Source organism: Microcebus murinus, chromosome 2 (genome assembly GCF_040939455.1).
Source record: "Microcebus murinus isolate Inina chromosome 2, M.murinus_Inina_mat1.0, whole genome shotgun sequence".
In the NCBI taxonomy this organism is placed as follows: Eukaryota; Metazoa; Chordata; class Mammalia; order Primates; family Cheirogaleidae; genus Microcebus; species Microcebus murinus.
In genome coordinates, this window is record NC_134105.1 from 39,766,411 (window position 1) to 39,782,771 (window position 16,361).

At 34.5% G+C, this 16,361-nt stretch overlaps 1 protein-coding gene across 1 annotated transcript in view; it reads left to right on the forward strand.

Annotated features, from left to right (window-relative positions):
• Positions 1–16,361, forward strand: part of ZFYVE9 (zinc finger FYVE-type containing 9) — a 150,159-nt gene that overhangs the window by 86,622 nt on the left and 47,176 nt on the right. Inside the window, exons 8-10 of the mRNA XM_012776239.2 lie at positions 2,722–2,842; positions 6,777–6,899; positions 8,767–8,922. Coding sequence (XP_012631693.2) covers positions 2,722–2,842; positions 6,777–6,899; positions 8,767–8,922 — 400 coding nt within the window. The remainder of the gene's footprint in view (positions 1–2,721; positions 2,843–6,776; positions 6,900–8,766; positions 8,923–16,361) is intronic.

Consider the following 16,361-nt stretch of genomic DNA (forward strand, 5'->3'; position numbering starts at 1 on the left):
CATCTTTAACAGTTCTTCTACTGTTTTTTTTTAGTCTTTCATATCATTAGTTTTTGAAGTATTTGGGCCATGTTTTGCATAATGCCCTCAATCATTTTTTGGCAGTAATAATAATACTACATAAGTGGTGGTCGTTTCTTAGTGGATCACATCAAGAAGTATTAGTTTAATAGCTGGTTAATGTGATGTCTTAGGTGTTTCTCCATTGGAAGAGTACCTTTTCCTCTCTGCAATTAATAAGTAATATGAGGGTGATTCTTTGAGGCTCTGGGTATCCTGTTCCCCAACAATCTTTCAACCAATGATTTTACTATTTTTTGATGACTTTTGCCTGAATCAGTTATGTTTTTTTTTCTATTAATGTTTTTTACATCTGTTATTTTTTATGATAGGTTCTTAAAACATAAATATTTTTGAATGAATGATGCTCTAGTTAATGAATGTTATAGGGAAACAAGTTTCAGCTCAGTATAAAAGAAACTAACCAAGTTAATTATTTTTTTTTGGTGTTCTCACATTGTTCGACACTCTATTTTAATATTTACCTGATAAAGTGAAGGAAAACAAACTCTTTAAGGCCAAATTGGAATATATTTTTCTCATTTTTATGGTCTGGTAGAGTACCTGCCACTTAATAATAGGTGCTTAATAAATGAAGTAAATTTGTTTTCACAGAATGTAATTGTATACTTAAATACCACTAGGCCAACCAACTATCAATTATGATATTAAAAGGAGGATTTATATACCTGAATAGATTATGTTATTTTCTGTATCAGGCCTTCAAATCAGATACAGGGGGAAAGGGAGGGAGGGTAAACACTTATCTATCAGGTACAATGAACACTATTTGGATGATGGGCACACTAAAAGCCCCAACTTAAGCATTATAAAAGATATTCATGTAACGAAATCATTTGTACCACCTTAATATTTTGAAATTAAGAAAAATACTTTGCCAATAAAATTTTCCAAGTCTCCTCTTATGTGATGCCATATTGGCTACACTGGAGGATTTTAGCAAAAACCTACTAAAAACTTCTAGTTGTAAATTATAGATAGTATAGACAAAAGTATGATAAAATGAGCATATTTTTAAGAAATAGTTTTAATCTTTATTCAAGTATAAAATACATATAGTAAAGTGTTCGAAGAGCATCTTTAGTAAACAACATGATGGATTTATATATTATATATTTTGTATATAATGATTATATATATGTAACTACCATCCAGGTGAAGATACAGAATATTTCTATCACTCCATTAGATTCCCTCATGTACTTTTTCTGACACTAGCTTTCCCCTTTTTCAAGGTAACCATTATTCTGACTTCTTTCACCACAAGTTAGTTTTGCCTATTCTTGAATTTCACATAAACAAAAACATATATAATGTTTTGTTTAGCCTCTTAAGCTCAGCCTAATATTTATGAGATTTATTCATGTTGTATGCATCAAAAATTAATTTTTTATTGCTGAGTGGTATTCCATTGTAGGAATATATCACAATTTATCTGTTTTCCTATTAATGGACATTTACATTGTTTCCTACTTTTGGCTATTATGAATAAAGCTGCTATGAACATTTATTTTAATACATGTTAAAATAGCTTTTTAATGTTTTTCTTTTAGCTTTTAAAAAGCTTCTATCTCTTGTTTAATTGTAGAGAATATAGAGAGGAGAGCATCACTTTAATAGACCTTCGAGCATGTTCTATTAAATAATTATTAAGTGGATTTAACTCCACCCAAAATGTTTTGCAATATTACATTTATCAAATGTAGCTAATATGATCTGCATACTAGTGCAAAGAAAAATGAACTTGAAGTTTTATTTTATTACACAGTAAATGGAAAATGATGACCTATTTTAATCTCTGTATTTTATCAAAGGTTATTTTTTCATGTTTTTGTTTGTTTTTTATTATGATAAAATATGTATAACATAAAATATCATTTTAACCATTTTAAGTGTATAATTCAGTGTCAAGTATTAATACATTATTGTGCAGTCATCACCACTATTCTCAGATCCAAAGGCAATAAAGGTTAATGAGATAATATTGAAATTTTGTTTCTTTTGCCACTGCAGCTTTTAAAAAATATTTTTCTCGGCCGGGCGCGCGGTGGCTCACGCCTGTAATCCTAGCACTTTGGGAGGCCGAGGCGGGCGGATCGCTCAAGGTCAGGAGTTCGAAACCAGCCTGAGCGAGACCCCGTCTCTACCAAAAATAGAAAGAAATTAATTGACCAACTAAAAATATATATATACAAAAAATTAGCCGGGCATGGTGGCGCATGCCTGTAGTCCCAGCTACTCGGGAGGCTGAGGCAGTAGGATCGCTGAGCCCAGGAGATTGAGGTTGCTGTGAGCCAGGCTGAGGCCACGGCACTCACTCTAGCCTGGGCAACAAAGTGAGACTCTGTCTCAAAAAAAAAAAAAAAATATTTTTCTTTTATGGCAAAAGAAGCCTGGGTAAAGGAATCTTTAACTCAGGCTATAAGGCCTCTTCTTTCAATACGTGATTTGATGATACCAAAAGGAGAGCCATATACATTTGAAAACATTTTCATTGTATTTTCATTGCATAATGAGTACCTTGTGCTATCTTTCAAAAAGTATAAATTTCAGATTTTCATTTAAATTCCCATTTATATTCTTCACTATATCCTGCCAAAGTCTTGAATAATACTTACTTTGCTGATTTGCTTTTTGTAGGTGGATATTTCTCTCTTCTCTGGGGGTATAACTCAGGTTGGAAGTCCTGTTGGAAGTGCAATGAACCTTATTCCTGAAGATGGCCTTCCTCCCATTCTCATCTCCACTGGTGTAAAAGGAGGTATGTGGACTTACATCTTTAAACAAGTATAGTTATGTATGTCAAATATTTGCCTTCTCATTAAGGGAAGGGGAAAGAATTTGGGTGATAACTGCATTTCTCCTTCCTATCCAACAAAATAGGCAACTACCCCAGTGCCATGAGAACAGTGTTGCTGTTACTGATTGTTTTAGAGTAGATGTTTTTTGTTTTTTTGTGTTTTTTTTTTTTTTGAGACAGAGTGTCACTTTGTTGCCCAGGCTAGAGTGAGTGCCGTGGCGTCAGCCTAGCTCACGGCAACCTCAAACTCCTGGGCTCAAGCAATCCTCCTGCCTCAGCCTCCCAAGTAGCTGGGACTACAGGCATGTGCCACCATGCCCAGCTAATTTTTTCTATATGTATATATTAGTTGGCCAATTAATTTCTTTCTATTTATAGTAGAGACGGGGTCTCGCTCTTGCTCAGGCTGGTTTTGAACTCCTGAGCTCAAACGATCCAACCGCCTCAGCCTCCCAGAGTAGATGATGTTTATGTTTTTATATCATAATGTAATTTTCATTTTTTTGAAAGATATATTACTTACAGTATAAATGTAGTTTATTGGCAGTTTTAAAAAATATTTCAAAGCATATAATATTCTGAAGAGTTGCTTGTAGTTCTAGGATTGGCTCACCCTGATACAGTTGTTAATTTAGCTTTCTGTTTTGAGGTATGATATACATTCAGAAAGATACATATAATAATGTGAAGAGCACTGAACTTACATAACAATTTTACTGATAAAAATATTTTTAGGGAGACCTGGTAAGAAGTAAACTCATTATCAAGTCAAAAGGATGCTTAACTTTATGTGAAATTTTCTTGTTGATATATCCGGATCAGCTTATACTCAATACATTTTCAGGAGATGGTTTATTATTCCAGTATAGAGGGGTATTCCACACAGAGGAAAGGAAGAAAAGAAAAATATTAATTACATGCCTACTTTGTAGCAGATACTTTCTTGCTGGGCACTACAGGTATGATATCTAATTTAATACAGTGATGATTAAGTAGGTGCAGTTATGTAACTGCACCTGAATTTTGTCCTACACTTTTTACCTTGTCTCCTTGTCTTCAGTCTTATTCTCTTTTATTTTCTCTTCCATACTGTTGCCAGTTAATCTTTTAAAATATGGATATTATCATATATTGCTTTTGCTTAGAAATATTTAATGGATTTCTAGTGCCTTTAGTGTAAGTTATCTCTGTAGACAATGTTCCTTATAACCTTATCTCAACCCACTTTCCAGCCATTTGTTATTGACTTTATTTCCAGCCATTACACCAGCATCTTACATGCATAGTTCAGATTATTTGCTGTTTTTTTGAGTATTCACCTTTCATTCGTCTATGCTTTTTCTTTTACTGTGGAATGATGGGAAGAGAATAGACTTCAGAATTGGGCAAACCTGAGTTTTAATGCCAGTACCGTTCTATTCTAGCTGTGTGATTCAGTTAACAAGTCATTTATCCTCTCTGAGTTTGGTTCTTAGTCTTTTTTGTTTGAAACAATGTCTTACTTTGTCACTCAGGTTGGGGTACAGTGGCCATGATCATAGCTCACTGCAGCCTCAAACTCCTGGGCTCAAGTGATCCTTTTGCCTCAATCTCCCGAATAGCTAGGACTACACCATGCCTGGCTATTTTTTTTCTTTTTTGTGGAGAATGTGGTCTCATTACGTTACCCGGGCAAAACTTTTGGAATCCTCCTGCCTCCACCTCCCAGAGTGTTAGAATTATAGGCATGAGCCACTGTGCCAGGCCCCTACTCTGTTTTTTAAAAAGTTACATAACTGCACCTACTTAATTATCATCGTGAGTATTAAATTAGATATCATACCTGTAGTGCCCAGTAAGAAAGTATCTGCTACAAAGTAGACATGTAATTAATATTTTTCTTTTTTTCCTTTCCTCTGTGTGGAATACCCCTCTATACTGGAATAAAACAATATTCTAGACTCCCTCTGAAGAACTTCACAACCTTTCAAAATCTGGTTTAAATGGTTACCTCTTCTCTGAATCCATACCTAGGCTGCCTACAAAGTACTGTTTTGCTTGTCTCTGTTCTAATGGCAGTTCTTATAGACTGCAGCTACATAACACTTTTCTCATTATAATTTAAATATCTTATACATCTTATTCTTTCGCTTAGACCATGAATTCCCACAGTCTTAATCCATATTTGTGTCTTCTGCTCCTTGGATGGTGCTGGGCACATAGTAGGCTCTCAGCAAATGTTGGCTGAATGTATTTTACTATCAAATCTGTGTCACAGATAGTTCAACAGTGAACTTTCACATAAGGGTAAGCATTCTTTTGTTAGTAAAATTGGTACATGGGTTTCAAATTTTGGTCATATTAATAAATCTTAGATTAATAAGGAATTAAATTAGCCTACTCTGTTGTTAAAATAAGTTAGAATGTAGTATTTCATTTTCATAAAATGTTATATCCACGAAATCTAATTGTTAAAACTTCTTCTAACTTCTTTGGCTTTAGTTACAATAAGTAAATACATACATAGATACATACATACATACCTCTCCTACCAAGAAAGAACAACTAGTTATATATATTTACTTAAAATATATTATAATCTGTTCACTAGAATTTAGCAATTTTGTATCCCAGTGGAATAACTTCATTAAAAAAAAATTTTTACACTCAGTATTTCTCTTTCTAATAATTGCTTATATATATATTAATATTTCCTATTACATATAAAAAATCAATGTTTAAATTTCTGTCGGTCAGTGGGCTATAGTATTACTTGGTTCTACTTGACTGCCCCTTAATGATACATTTTATATACGATCAACCAAACAACATCCACCTTTGAAGTTTCTATTTCTTTTCCATATCTCTAGATTCTGTAATAATTATTACCGTTGATTTTAACTTCAAGTTGATAGGACCACTGTCATTCAAAATGAAGTGGCTAAATACTACATGCTGTGTTTCCAGAGATTAAACAGGAAGGGTTATATTCAGAGTCTCAAGTATTAACTTGTTCATGTTCAAAGTCTGATATATGATTTCTGGTAATTTTAGTGATATATGTACTTTTTTTTTTGAAACAGAGTCTCGCTTTGTTGCCTAGGCTAGAATGAGTGCCGTGGCATCAGCCTAGCTCACAGCAACCTCAAACTCCTGGCTCAAGCAATCCTTCTGCCTCAGCCTCCCAAGTGGCTGGGACTACAGGCATGGGCCACCATGCCCGGCTAATTTTTTCTATATATATTATTTGGCCAATTAATTGCTTTCTATTTATAGTAGAGACGGGGTCTCGCTCTTGCTCAGGCTGGTTTCGAACTCCTGACCTCGAGCAATCCGCCTGCCTCGGCCTCCCAGAGAGCTAGGATTACAGGCGTGAGCCACCGCGCCCGGCCAGTGATATATGTACTTAAAAGAATTGTTTTATGAAACTAGTCACATATGATACTTTTGTTTTCTGGGTTCATTTCTTAAAGTTTAATTTTTTAATGATCAAAAATCTCAAATAGTAAAAAAGGGAATAGAGTGAAAAATAGGGCTCCTTTCTACTCCAACTCTTTGATGTTGTTTCCATAGGTAAATATCACTTTCTTGTGTATCATGGGTTAATTTGTATATTGGTCTTAGAACATGTATTATGTGAAATTCTTCTTATGATAGTTGGAAAATTTTTGTTAAATAAAAGGGTTGTCTTTAGACTATAGGGAGAGGTCTATACGTAGGATAACAATCTTATTAGCCAAAGTGGACTGGGCACTATTAACATACTAGTACAGCAGGTACAAACCAGGATCTTTTGTTCACTCTGTAAATCACATGCTTGTCTCTTTCCTGTGAATAATCAGCCTATTCCTCCATGAGATTTTCTTCTTGATTTGTCTCTTTAACCAATCTATTACATTGTTTTCTCCCCTTGCAGACTATGCTGTGGAAGAGAAACCATCACAGATTTCAGTAATGCAGCAATTAGAGGATGGTGGCCCTGACCCACTTGTATTTGTTTTAAATGCAAATTTATTGTCAATGGTTAAAATTGTAAATTGTAAGTAAGAAATTTTTAAAATTAAAATGAAATGCTTACTGATTCATAGATAGTAAATAAAGCTTTCAAAATTCGTTACACACAAGTCTTTTATATAGAACCACATCTTACTGAACACTGAATTCTGAAGAAGTTGATTTGTGTAAATAACATATTTCAGAGGACACCTGTGAAACTAACTGAAACTCTTGCCTTTGGTCACAGGGGTGAAGTAGGTGAATCTCCATGGAGAAGAGCCAAACAAATCTCGAACACATCTGAGTTAAATTCTTTTTGAGATGGGTGTGTTAAGTTACTACTTACCACCAGAGTAACTAGTGTTGGAGAAATTATCCAGGCAGACCAAACAATTCACATGCTAGGTTTTAATCCAGAAACCTTAATCATGGTGTAAAACTTTATTGAGGAAAAGTGTTAGTTAACTCATAGTAAAGCTTCAATATATCATAAGTTAAGATTCAGAAGAAACTTCTTAATTCTTGCTACTAGTTTCATTGGTATCAGAATGAGAATGAGGATAGTAACTTAGAATCTTGATTCTACTTTCCAATATGGTATGGGAAAATAGAGAATGCATTTATCAATTTGCCGTATCTGGTTTATAAGTTATACTTAGAAATTAGCTAACATAGAATTCCTAAAGCGTACATGTCATCATTGGGAACTTCCTGTTTAGGTATATAAAGTAACAATTCCCAAAGTAAAAGAAGAAGATCTTTCTCTATTGATTTACATGGTGGTATTCATCATTTTATTTAACTCTTTTTTTTATTCCTTTGGGGAATCCCATTGTGTTGGGGTACAAATAATAAAAGTGTCAAGGATTAAACATTATTTTGGACTTACATATGGCTTCTGCTGTTTGTGCTTTGTATAGCCTTAAAGTGAAGGCATGGAAGTAAGTAGTTCAAAAAAGCCATCCTTTTCACCACTTTTTACAGCATGAAGCCAAATAAAAACATGTTGCTGATTTTCTAGAATTCTTCTCCCAGAAAGGACTGTAGTTAAAATAGCTAGAATCTTTTGGTCATAAATATACATTAAAAATGTATTTTCTTTAGGCTATAACCTTAAGTCAAAACTATAATATTGGCTTTCATCGTTGTTGTTTCTGGCCTTAAAAGTAGAAGACTATATTCTTCAATTATTATAGCATAGGATATATAGTTTGGTTTTATTTATGTTATTATTTTTTTTCTCTTATTTACTTATTTATTTATTTATTTATTTTTGAGACAGAGTCTCACTTTGTTGCCCAGGCTAGAGTGAGTGCAATGGCGTCAGCCTAGCTCACAGCAACCTCAAACTCCTGGGCTCAAACGATCCTACTGTCTCAGCCTACCAAGTAGCTGGGACTACAGGCATGCACCACCATGAGCAGCTAATTTTTTCTATATATTTTTAGTTGGCAAATTAATTTCTTTCTATTTTTAGTAGAGATGGGGTCTCACTCTTGCTCAGGCTGGTTTCGAACTCCTGACCTAGAGCAATCTGCCTGCCTCAGCCTCCCAGAGTGCTAGGATTACAGGCGTGAGCCACCATGCCCGGCCTATTTTATTATTAATAGAATGTTGCTTTTAATAATTGGTGTTAAAAGTTTTAAGTGCATTTTCTTTCATTATTATTTTTTTCACTTTCTTTCCAATCATTTTTCTAAGTGTTTAGAAAAGAGCCAGAGGCATTGGTATGTTTTACTTTCTATAATAGTTTTTTGGCTTAACACAGTGACGGTTCACAGTTGAATTATAACAGACTCAGTATGATCTATTTTAATCTTTGCTGTATTGTAAAAGATTTCTTTGCATCATTTTTAAGAGTAAAGATCGAGAGAAATGTCTTTATTTTTATATTTTTATTCCATCAATAGATGTGAACAGGAAGTGCTGGTGTTTCACAACCAAAGGAATGCATGCAGTGGGTCAGTCCGAGATAGTCATTCTTCTACAGTGTCTACCGGATGAAAAGTGTTTGCCAAAGGATATCTTTAATCACTTTGTGCAGCTTTATCGCGATGCTCTGGCAGGTGGGAATGCTTTATAACTTAGTCTACTCCCTTTGTTCATGATAAAAATTTTTGCACTCAGATACAAAATAATAGTCTTAACTTTGGACTTAAGCATGGCATGGGACTTTGATATTAGTGGCAAGTTAGAACTTGCCACAGTGTAAAGAAATTTTAAATTTTAGTATTTTACCTCGTGTGGTGGTTATGATTTTATAGAGGCTGGAATTAAAGTCATAAAAGAATAATCTATTGACCTTAATGTAGTAATATTTTCCTTTCAGTGGCTTATGGGTCATGATATTGGTACCTGGTAGAAGGAAGCATTTTCATAACTTACTGCTTATTTCTTCAGTTAAGAATATTTATATATGTCACTGTTTAAATACAAACCGTGTGAAATAGAAAAAATTAAAATAAAAAAATTATAAAATATTTAAAAGAATATAATATTTTAAAAAAAGAATATTTATATAATCAGAATGTAAATATTCTATTGAATATTCAGATTTCAAAAACAATTAGCATAGATGACTTTGTTATGGTTTCAAAATAAATTATAAATATTTAAAAGTAAAATGGCCGGGCGCTGTGGCTCACGCCTGTAATCCTAGCTCTTGGGAGGCCGAGGCGGGCGGATTGCTCAAGGTCAGGAGTTCAAAACCAGCCTGAGCAAGAGCGAGACCCCGTCTCTACTATAAAAAATAGAAATAAATTAATTGGCCAACTGATATATATATAAAAAAATTAGCCGGGCATGGTGGCGCATGCCTGTAGTCCCAGCTACTCGGGAGGCTGAGGCAGAAGGATCACTCGAGCCCAGGAGTTTGAGGTTGCTGTGAGCGAGGCTGACGCCACGGCACTCACTCTAGCCTGGGCAACAAAGCGAGACTCTGTCTCAAAAAAAAAAAAATAAAAAAAAAATAAAAAAAAAATAAAAGTAAAGGCATAGCTATAAGAAGTTGGATTAGAAGACTAAGATTAATAATATAAAGAAATACTAATATTGAGAGAAAAAGAACCATCATAATTTATTTGACATTACAAATACTTATAATTACATTGTATTATTTGCCATCACAAAGTCAGCCTCCTGATTTAACAGTGGAGTTAAGAAGTGGTATAATAGGCCGGGCGCTGTGGCTCACGCCTGTAATCCTAGCTCTTGGGAGGCCGAGGCGGGGCGGATTGCTCAAGGTCAGGAGTTCAAAACCAGCCTGAGCAAGAGCGAGACCCCGTCTCTACTATAAATAGAAAGAAATTAATTGGCCAACTGATATATATATAAAAAATTAGCTGGGCATGGTGGCATGGTCCCAGCTACGTGGGAGGCTGAGGCAGGAGGATTGCTTGAGCACAGGAGTTTGAGGTTGCTGTGAGCTAGGCTGACGCCACGGCACTCACTCTAGCCTGGATAACAAAGCGAGACTCTGTCTCAAAAAAAAAAAAAAAAAAAAAAAAAAAAGAAGTGGTATAATAAAATAAATTTTCACTTATAATAACAGGAAGTCAATAAATAATATCTATACTTGATAAATAAGAAAAGAATAGTATAAGTATAGAAGAAACTAAAGCAAATGAATAATAAAAGAGATTGTCTCTGAGGAACAAAGCTTGGAGAGTGGGGTGAGGGTCGCCAGGGAATTAAAACTATTTTCATGTATTATTTGATTATATTTCATAAATATATTAGAACCATAAATTATTCATACTTTCTGAGTGCAGTACTTCCCATTGTGGGATTCTGTGCCAGAGACTATCCAAAATATAAAATGCACTTTTGGACATGAAGTGTTTATTGTAACATTACTTAAATTTAACACAAAAATTCAGAAGCAACCTAAATGCTCCAGCTATAGGTGAAAAGTTTAACTGTTTTACACTTATTAGATATATGCATCTTTTTTAGAACATTTTTTTAGTTGTTAAAATATTGTATATGAAAGTAATGTAATAACATAGAAAATGTTCTTGAAATAAGTACAAAAGCAGGATATAAAATTGTATTTTTAATGTAATTGCAAAAATTATGCCTTTATGTTTTAATTAGTCTCTATGATAATTTAGGTATAAGATTACATAAGGGCAAGGTGGAAACTGACTACACAATACCTGTGAAGCTGCCACATGGGTCAGGAACCTGCGGCTTGGAGCCACATGTGTTTTCTGGATCCTCGAGTGTGCCCTTTTGACTGAATTAAAATTTTACAGAACAAATAATTTTATTAATAAAAGGATTTGTTCTGTGGAGTTTGGATTCAGTCAAAGGGTCACACTGAGGGATCCAAAGGGCCACATGTGACGCTGTAGGTTCCTCGCCCTGAATGACCTAAACATTTCTCCTCAATTTGATCCCATTTACATGTAAAAACTTTTGAGAAATGGCATTGGAAGTTCAAGTAATTGTATGTTTTGAGAATTTTGAGAGGATGTCAGGGACTAGGTGTGTGAGGTTCAGAATGTGTTGTCTAAGGAGCCATCCTTTATTCTATAGGCAGTGAAGAAGCTTTTGAAAGAATTTGAGATGGTGAACAGTATAATCAGATTTGCATTTTAGAAGGATGATTATGGAAGCTGGATGAAAAGTAGGTCAAAGTCCATGAGTCTAGTGGCAGTTTAAAGCAATTGCAGTAGATAAGCAAATGTGTATTCATACACTAGAATACCGCTCAACAATAAAAATAAACTAATTGCTGATATATGCAACAACATGGATGAATCTCCCAGAAATTATGCTGAGCAAAAGAAGCCAGGCCAAAAAAATATATTAATATATATTTAGTGATTCCATTTATATGATTCTCTGGAACAGGCTACCTGAATTTGCGGTGATGTTTGCCTGAAGTGAAGTGGGGGTGTGAGTGCTGAAATTGACTACAGAGGGGTCCAAGGAACTTTCTGAGATGACATAATGTTGTATATCTTGATAGGATAGTGGTCACATGGGTGTTTACATTTGTCAGAACTCATTGAACTATAATGTTTAAAATCTGTTTGTTTTACTATATGTAAATTATACCTCAATAAAATTTGTTTTTAAAAAAGCTATTGCAGGGAATTAAGAAATTATCAGGGTTCAAATTAAGTAATATTGGAGAGAAGACAGGCATGGTGGCATGTACCTGTAATCTCAGCTATTCAGCTGAGACAGAAGGATCACTGGAATCCAGGAGTTTGAGACTAGCCTGGGCAACATAGTGAGATGCCATCTTTTTTTTTTTTTTTTTTTTTAAAGAATATTAGAGAAGAAGGGTATAAAAGACATGATGCTGGGGGGAAATGGGCAGTTATTGAAACCTTAAAATCTGTACCCCCATAATATGCCAAAAAAAAAAAAAAGACATGATGCTTCAGTTCAATAGGATTTGGTAATTAATTGGCTATGGGGGGTTAGAGCAGATAAGATTTCTGGCTTGAGCTCCTGAGTACATGTTGGTTTTATTCACTGAGATGATAAATAGAAGAAAAAGAATGGATTGTCACAGGAGAGGGAAATTAGTTCTATGCTCAGTCAGTTGAATTTGAAATAACAACATCAGATAGAATATGTAAAATGGCAGATGAATATATGGTATGAATATATGGGTATGGACCCTAAGAGAGATTTGGGATAAAATATAGATTTGAGAGATACAGTTTTCATGTGATAGTTCAAACTGGTGATAAGCCAGTATGAAGAGACGAGGACTGGATAGAATCCTAGGAAATACCTGTAAGAAAAGGATGTGAATCGTTGCATGAATCATTAAAATATATGTTTAGCATAAATGGTTATGCATTTTTAAAAAGTGTCCTTGTATATCAGTGTAGTCCATTTTGAACTATTAAAATAGGAAAATTCTATAAAAATTACTTGGAATTGATTATAAAATAATAGAGATAGTCCAACTATAATACATCTAAGCCATCTTAAAATATTTTCTATAATGTAAGATGGGGACATCTATATCTAAGTAAATAACATTTCAAAAGTATAAAGGAGATATGAGAGTCTCTCCTTGAATTGGAATCATTTCACAGCTCATCAAATATTGGGACTAGAAGGTATCTTAGATCACGTAGTAAAAACTTTTCATATTTCAGATGAGAAAAATGAGCCCTGGGTGAGTTTTTTCTGTCAGATCACTACATCTGTTTTTCTTCTCTATGTCAAATTCTGTACTCAAATCTTACCTTATCAAAACCTTCCCTGACTCAGTCTGTCTTGCTGGTTGCTTGTAATTTCAGCCCTGGCACATAGCAGATGCTTAACTATTTACTTGAATAAATGAAGACTAATATGAAGTCAGTGTACAAAGGAAACATCAAAAGCTCTGTAGCTAGTGATATACTACAAATATAACTCTGACCTTCCTGGCAGGCAATGAACTAAACAATTTCAGTTACATGAGAGCATCTACAAAATAAAATCATGCTAGTTGCTTCAGAGACACCAACTGTTTCTGGAGGAAGAAAGCAATTTCTCCTGAGGCTCCTGACTTGCCTAAATCACAGACCTAGTTGGTGGCAGAATTAGGACTAAGTCCCCAAACCCAGACCCAATTATGTTAATTGCCTCCGTGTATGTATTAATATTTAGTACATCAGTTTTTAAAAACAGATATTCATAATATCTGTGTGCTATGCAGTTTTATTAAGAATCCTATTTTTGGATAATTAGGGTAGTAGTATGATAGATTTCACTATAAATTTTTTGTAAGTGAAAATATATTTTAGAACATAGGTGTTTTATATTTAGAACATAGGCGTTCTAAAAAGGATCCCAATTTGTTATTTTTCTCCTCTTTGTAGCACATTGTGTGGAATTGACAATTTGCATCTTAAATTTCTTCTGAGTATGAAACCTTGATACTCTGTCACTAGTTTAGGGTTATAAATCACTCAATGAGTCTTAGAAGTCCTTGAATGAGCTTTCTTTATAATCTGTGAATTTTACAATTGAAACTACCTGTCTTTAATAACAATACATGTGTATATCTATGCTTCTTATTTAGTATATATACACTTTTTGTCATACATAGTTCATACTTTCTACAGTGAGGGAAAAATTATAATTTGTGAAAAATTAGATTCTGAGAGTTTCAGGATACCTTCTGGGTATTTTAGTGGCATGAGAGATTCTAGATTAGATTTTGTTTGTCCCCATCTCCCCTCCCTTGAATGAAATGGGACTTGTATCAACCAGATTATTTTTCTGGAATTAATCTCTGGTTGTTTTGCTATTGCTCTTGGAACAAACTGTGTACTCTAACGTTCAGTACTCTACATGGTCTGATCCTGTATTTTTAGTCTCTTTTCCCAGTAGTCATCTCCCCATATTTCTACTGTAGCAAAACTATAAACATTTCTTGGTTCTTTACATATTATATCTTTACATATTCTAATGAACCAGTATCCATGATTATGGTACCCCCCTGCTTTTTCCTAACACCTCAACTGTCTGAATCCTATTCTCTTAAGTCTTAAAGACCACTTTCTCTATAAATTTTTCCTTGATGATCCTCCCAGACAAAAGTAATCTCTTGGCCGGGCACGGTGGCTCATGCCTGTAATCCTAGCTGTTTGAGAGGCTGAGGCAGGCAGATTGCTCGAGGTCAGGAGTTCGAAACAGCCTGAGCAAGAGCGAGACCCCATCTCTACTATAAATAGAAAGAAATTAATTGGCCAACTAATATATATAGAAGAAATTAGTCGGGCACGGTGGCTCATGCCTGTAGTCCCAGCTACTCGGGAGGCTAAGGCAGGAGGATCACTTGAGCCCAGGAATTTGAGGTTGCTGTGAGCTAGGCTGACACCATTGCACTCACTCTAGCCTGGGCAACAAAGTGAGACTCTGTCTCAAAAAAAAAAATAAATAAAACCAAAAGTAATCTCTTCTTCTGAACTCCTTAAATACTTAATTTTTAAAAAATTATTTAGTATTGGTATGGTTTGAATGTTTGTCCCCTCCAAAACTCATGTTGAAGAAATTTAAAATTTTTTAATTATTATGGGTACATAATAGTTGTATATATTTATAGAGTATATGTGATGTTTTGATATAGGCATACGATGTATAATAATCTAGACATCCATTATCTCAAGCATTTATCATTTCTTTGTGTTAGGATCGTTACAGTTCCACTCTTTTAGTTGTTTTAAAGTAAACCATACTTATTGTTGACTATAGTTACACTTTGTTGTGCTATCAAGCATTTTTCATTCTATCTAACTATCTAACTATGTTTTTGTACCTATTAACCATCCCCACTTTATTCCTTCATTCCCACTACCCTTCTCAGCCTCTGGTAACCATCACTCTACTCTCTGCCTTCATGAGATCAATTGTTTTAATATTTAGCTCCCACATATGAGGGAGAATGTATGAGATTTGTCTTTCTGTGGTTGGCTTACTTAACATAATGTTCTCCAGTTCTATCCATATTGTTGCAAATGACAGGATTTCATTATTTTTTATGGCTGAGTAATATTCTAGCATGTATATTACCACATTTTCTTTATCCATTCATCTGTTGATGGGCACTTAGGTTGATTCCAAATCTTGGCTATTGTGAATAGTGCTGCAGTAAACATGGGAGTGCAGATATCTTTGCAATATACTACTGATTTCCTTCTTTTGGATATATGCTCAGCTGCAGGATTGCAGGGTCATATGGTAGTTCTAGTTTTAGTTTTTTGAGGAACCTCCCTATTGTTTTCCATAGTGGCTGCACTAGTTTACATTCCCACCAACGTTGTATGAGGGTTGCCCTTTCTCCACATCCTTGCCAGCATTCGTCATTGCCTGTCTTTCAATAAAAGCCATTTTAACTGGGGTGAGATGATTATCTCATGTTTTGATTTGCATTTCTCGGAAGACTAATGATGTTGAGCATTTTTTCAATACCCGTCAGCGATTTGTATGTCTTCTTTTGAGAAATGTCTATTCAGATCTTTTGTCCATTTTAAATCAGATTATTTGATTTTTTTCCTATTGAGTTGTTTGAGCTCCTTATATATTCTAGTTCTTAATCCCTTGTCAGATGGGTGGTTTGCAAATATTTTCTTCCATTCTGTGTGTTGTCTCTTTCCTTTGTTTGCTGTGCACAAGCTTTTTAGCTTGATGTGATCCTATTTGTCCAATTTTGCTTCGGTTGCCTCTGCTTTTGGGGTATTATTCACGAAATTATTGCCCAGAGTGATGTCCTGGAGCATTTCCCCAGTGTTTTCTTTTAGTAGTTTTCATAGTTTCAGGTCTTAGATTTAAGTCTTTAATTCTTTTTTATTTGATTTTTGTATATGGTGAGAGACAAGGATCTAGTTTCATTCTTCTACAGATGTATATCCAGTTTTCCCAGCACCATTAATTGAAGAGACTGTCATTTCCCCAGTGTGTGCATGCTCTTGGCACTTTTGTCTAAAACGAGTTCACTATAGGAGTGTGGATTTATTTCTGGATTCTCTATTCTGTTTCACTGGTC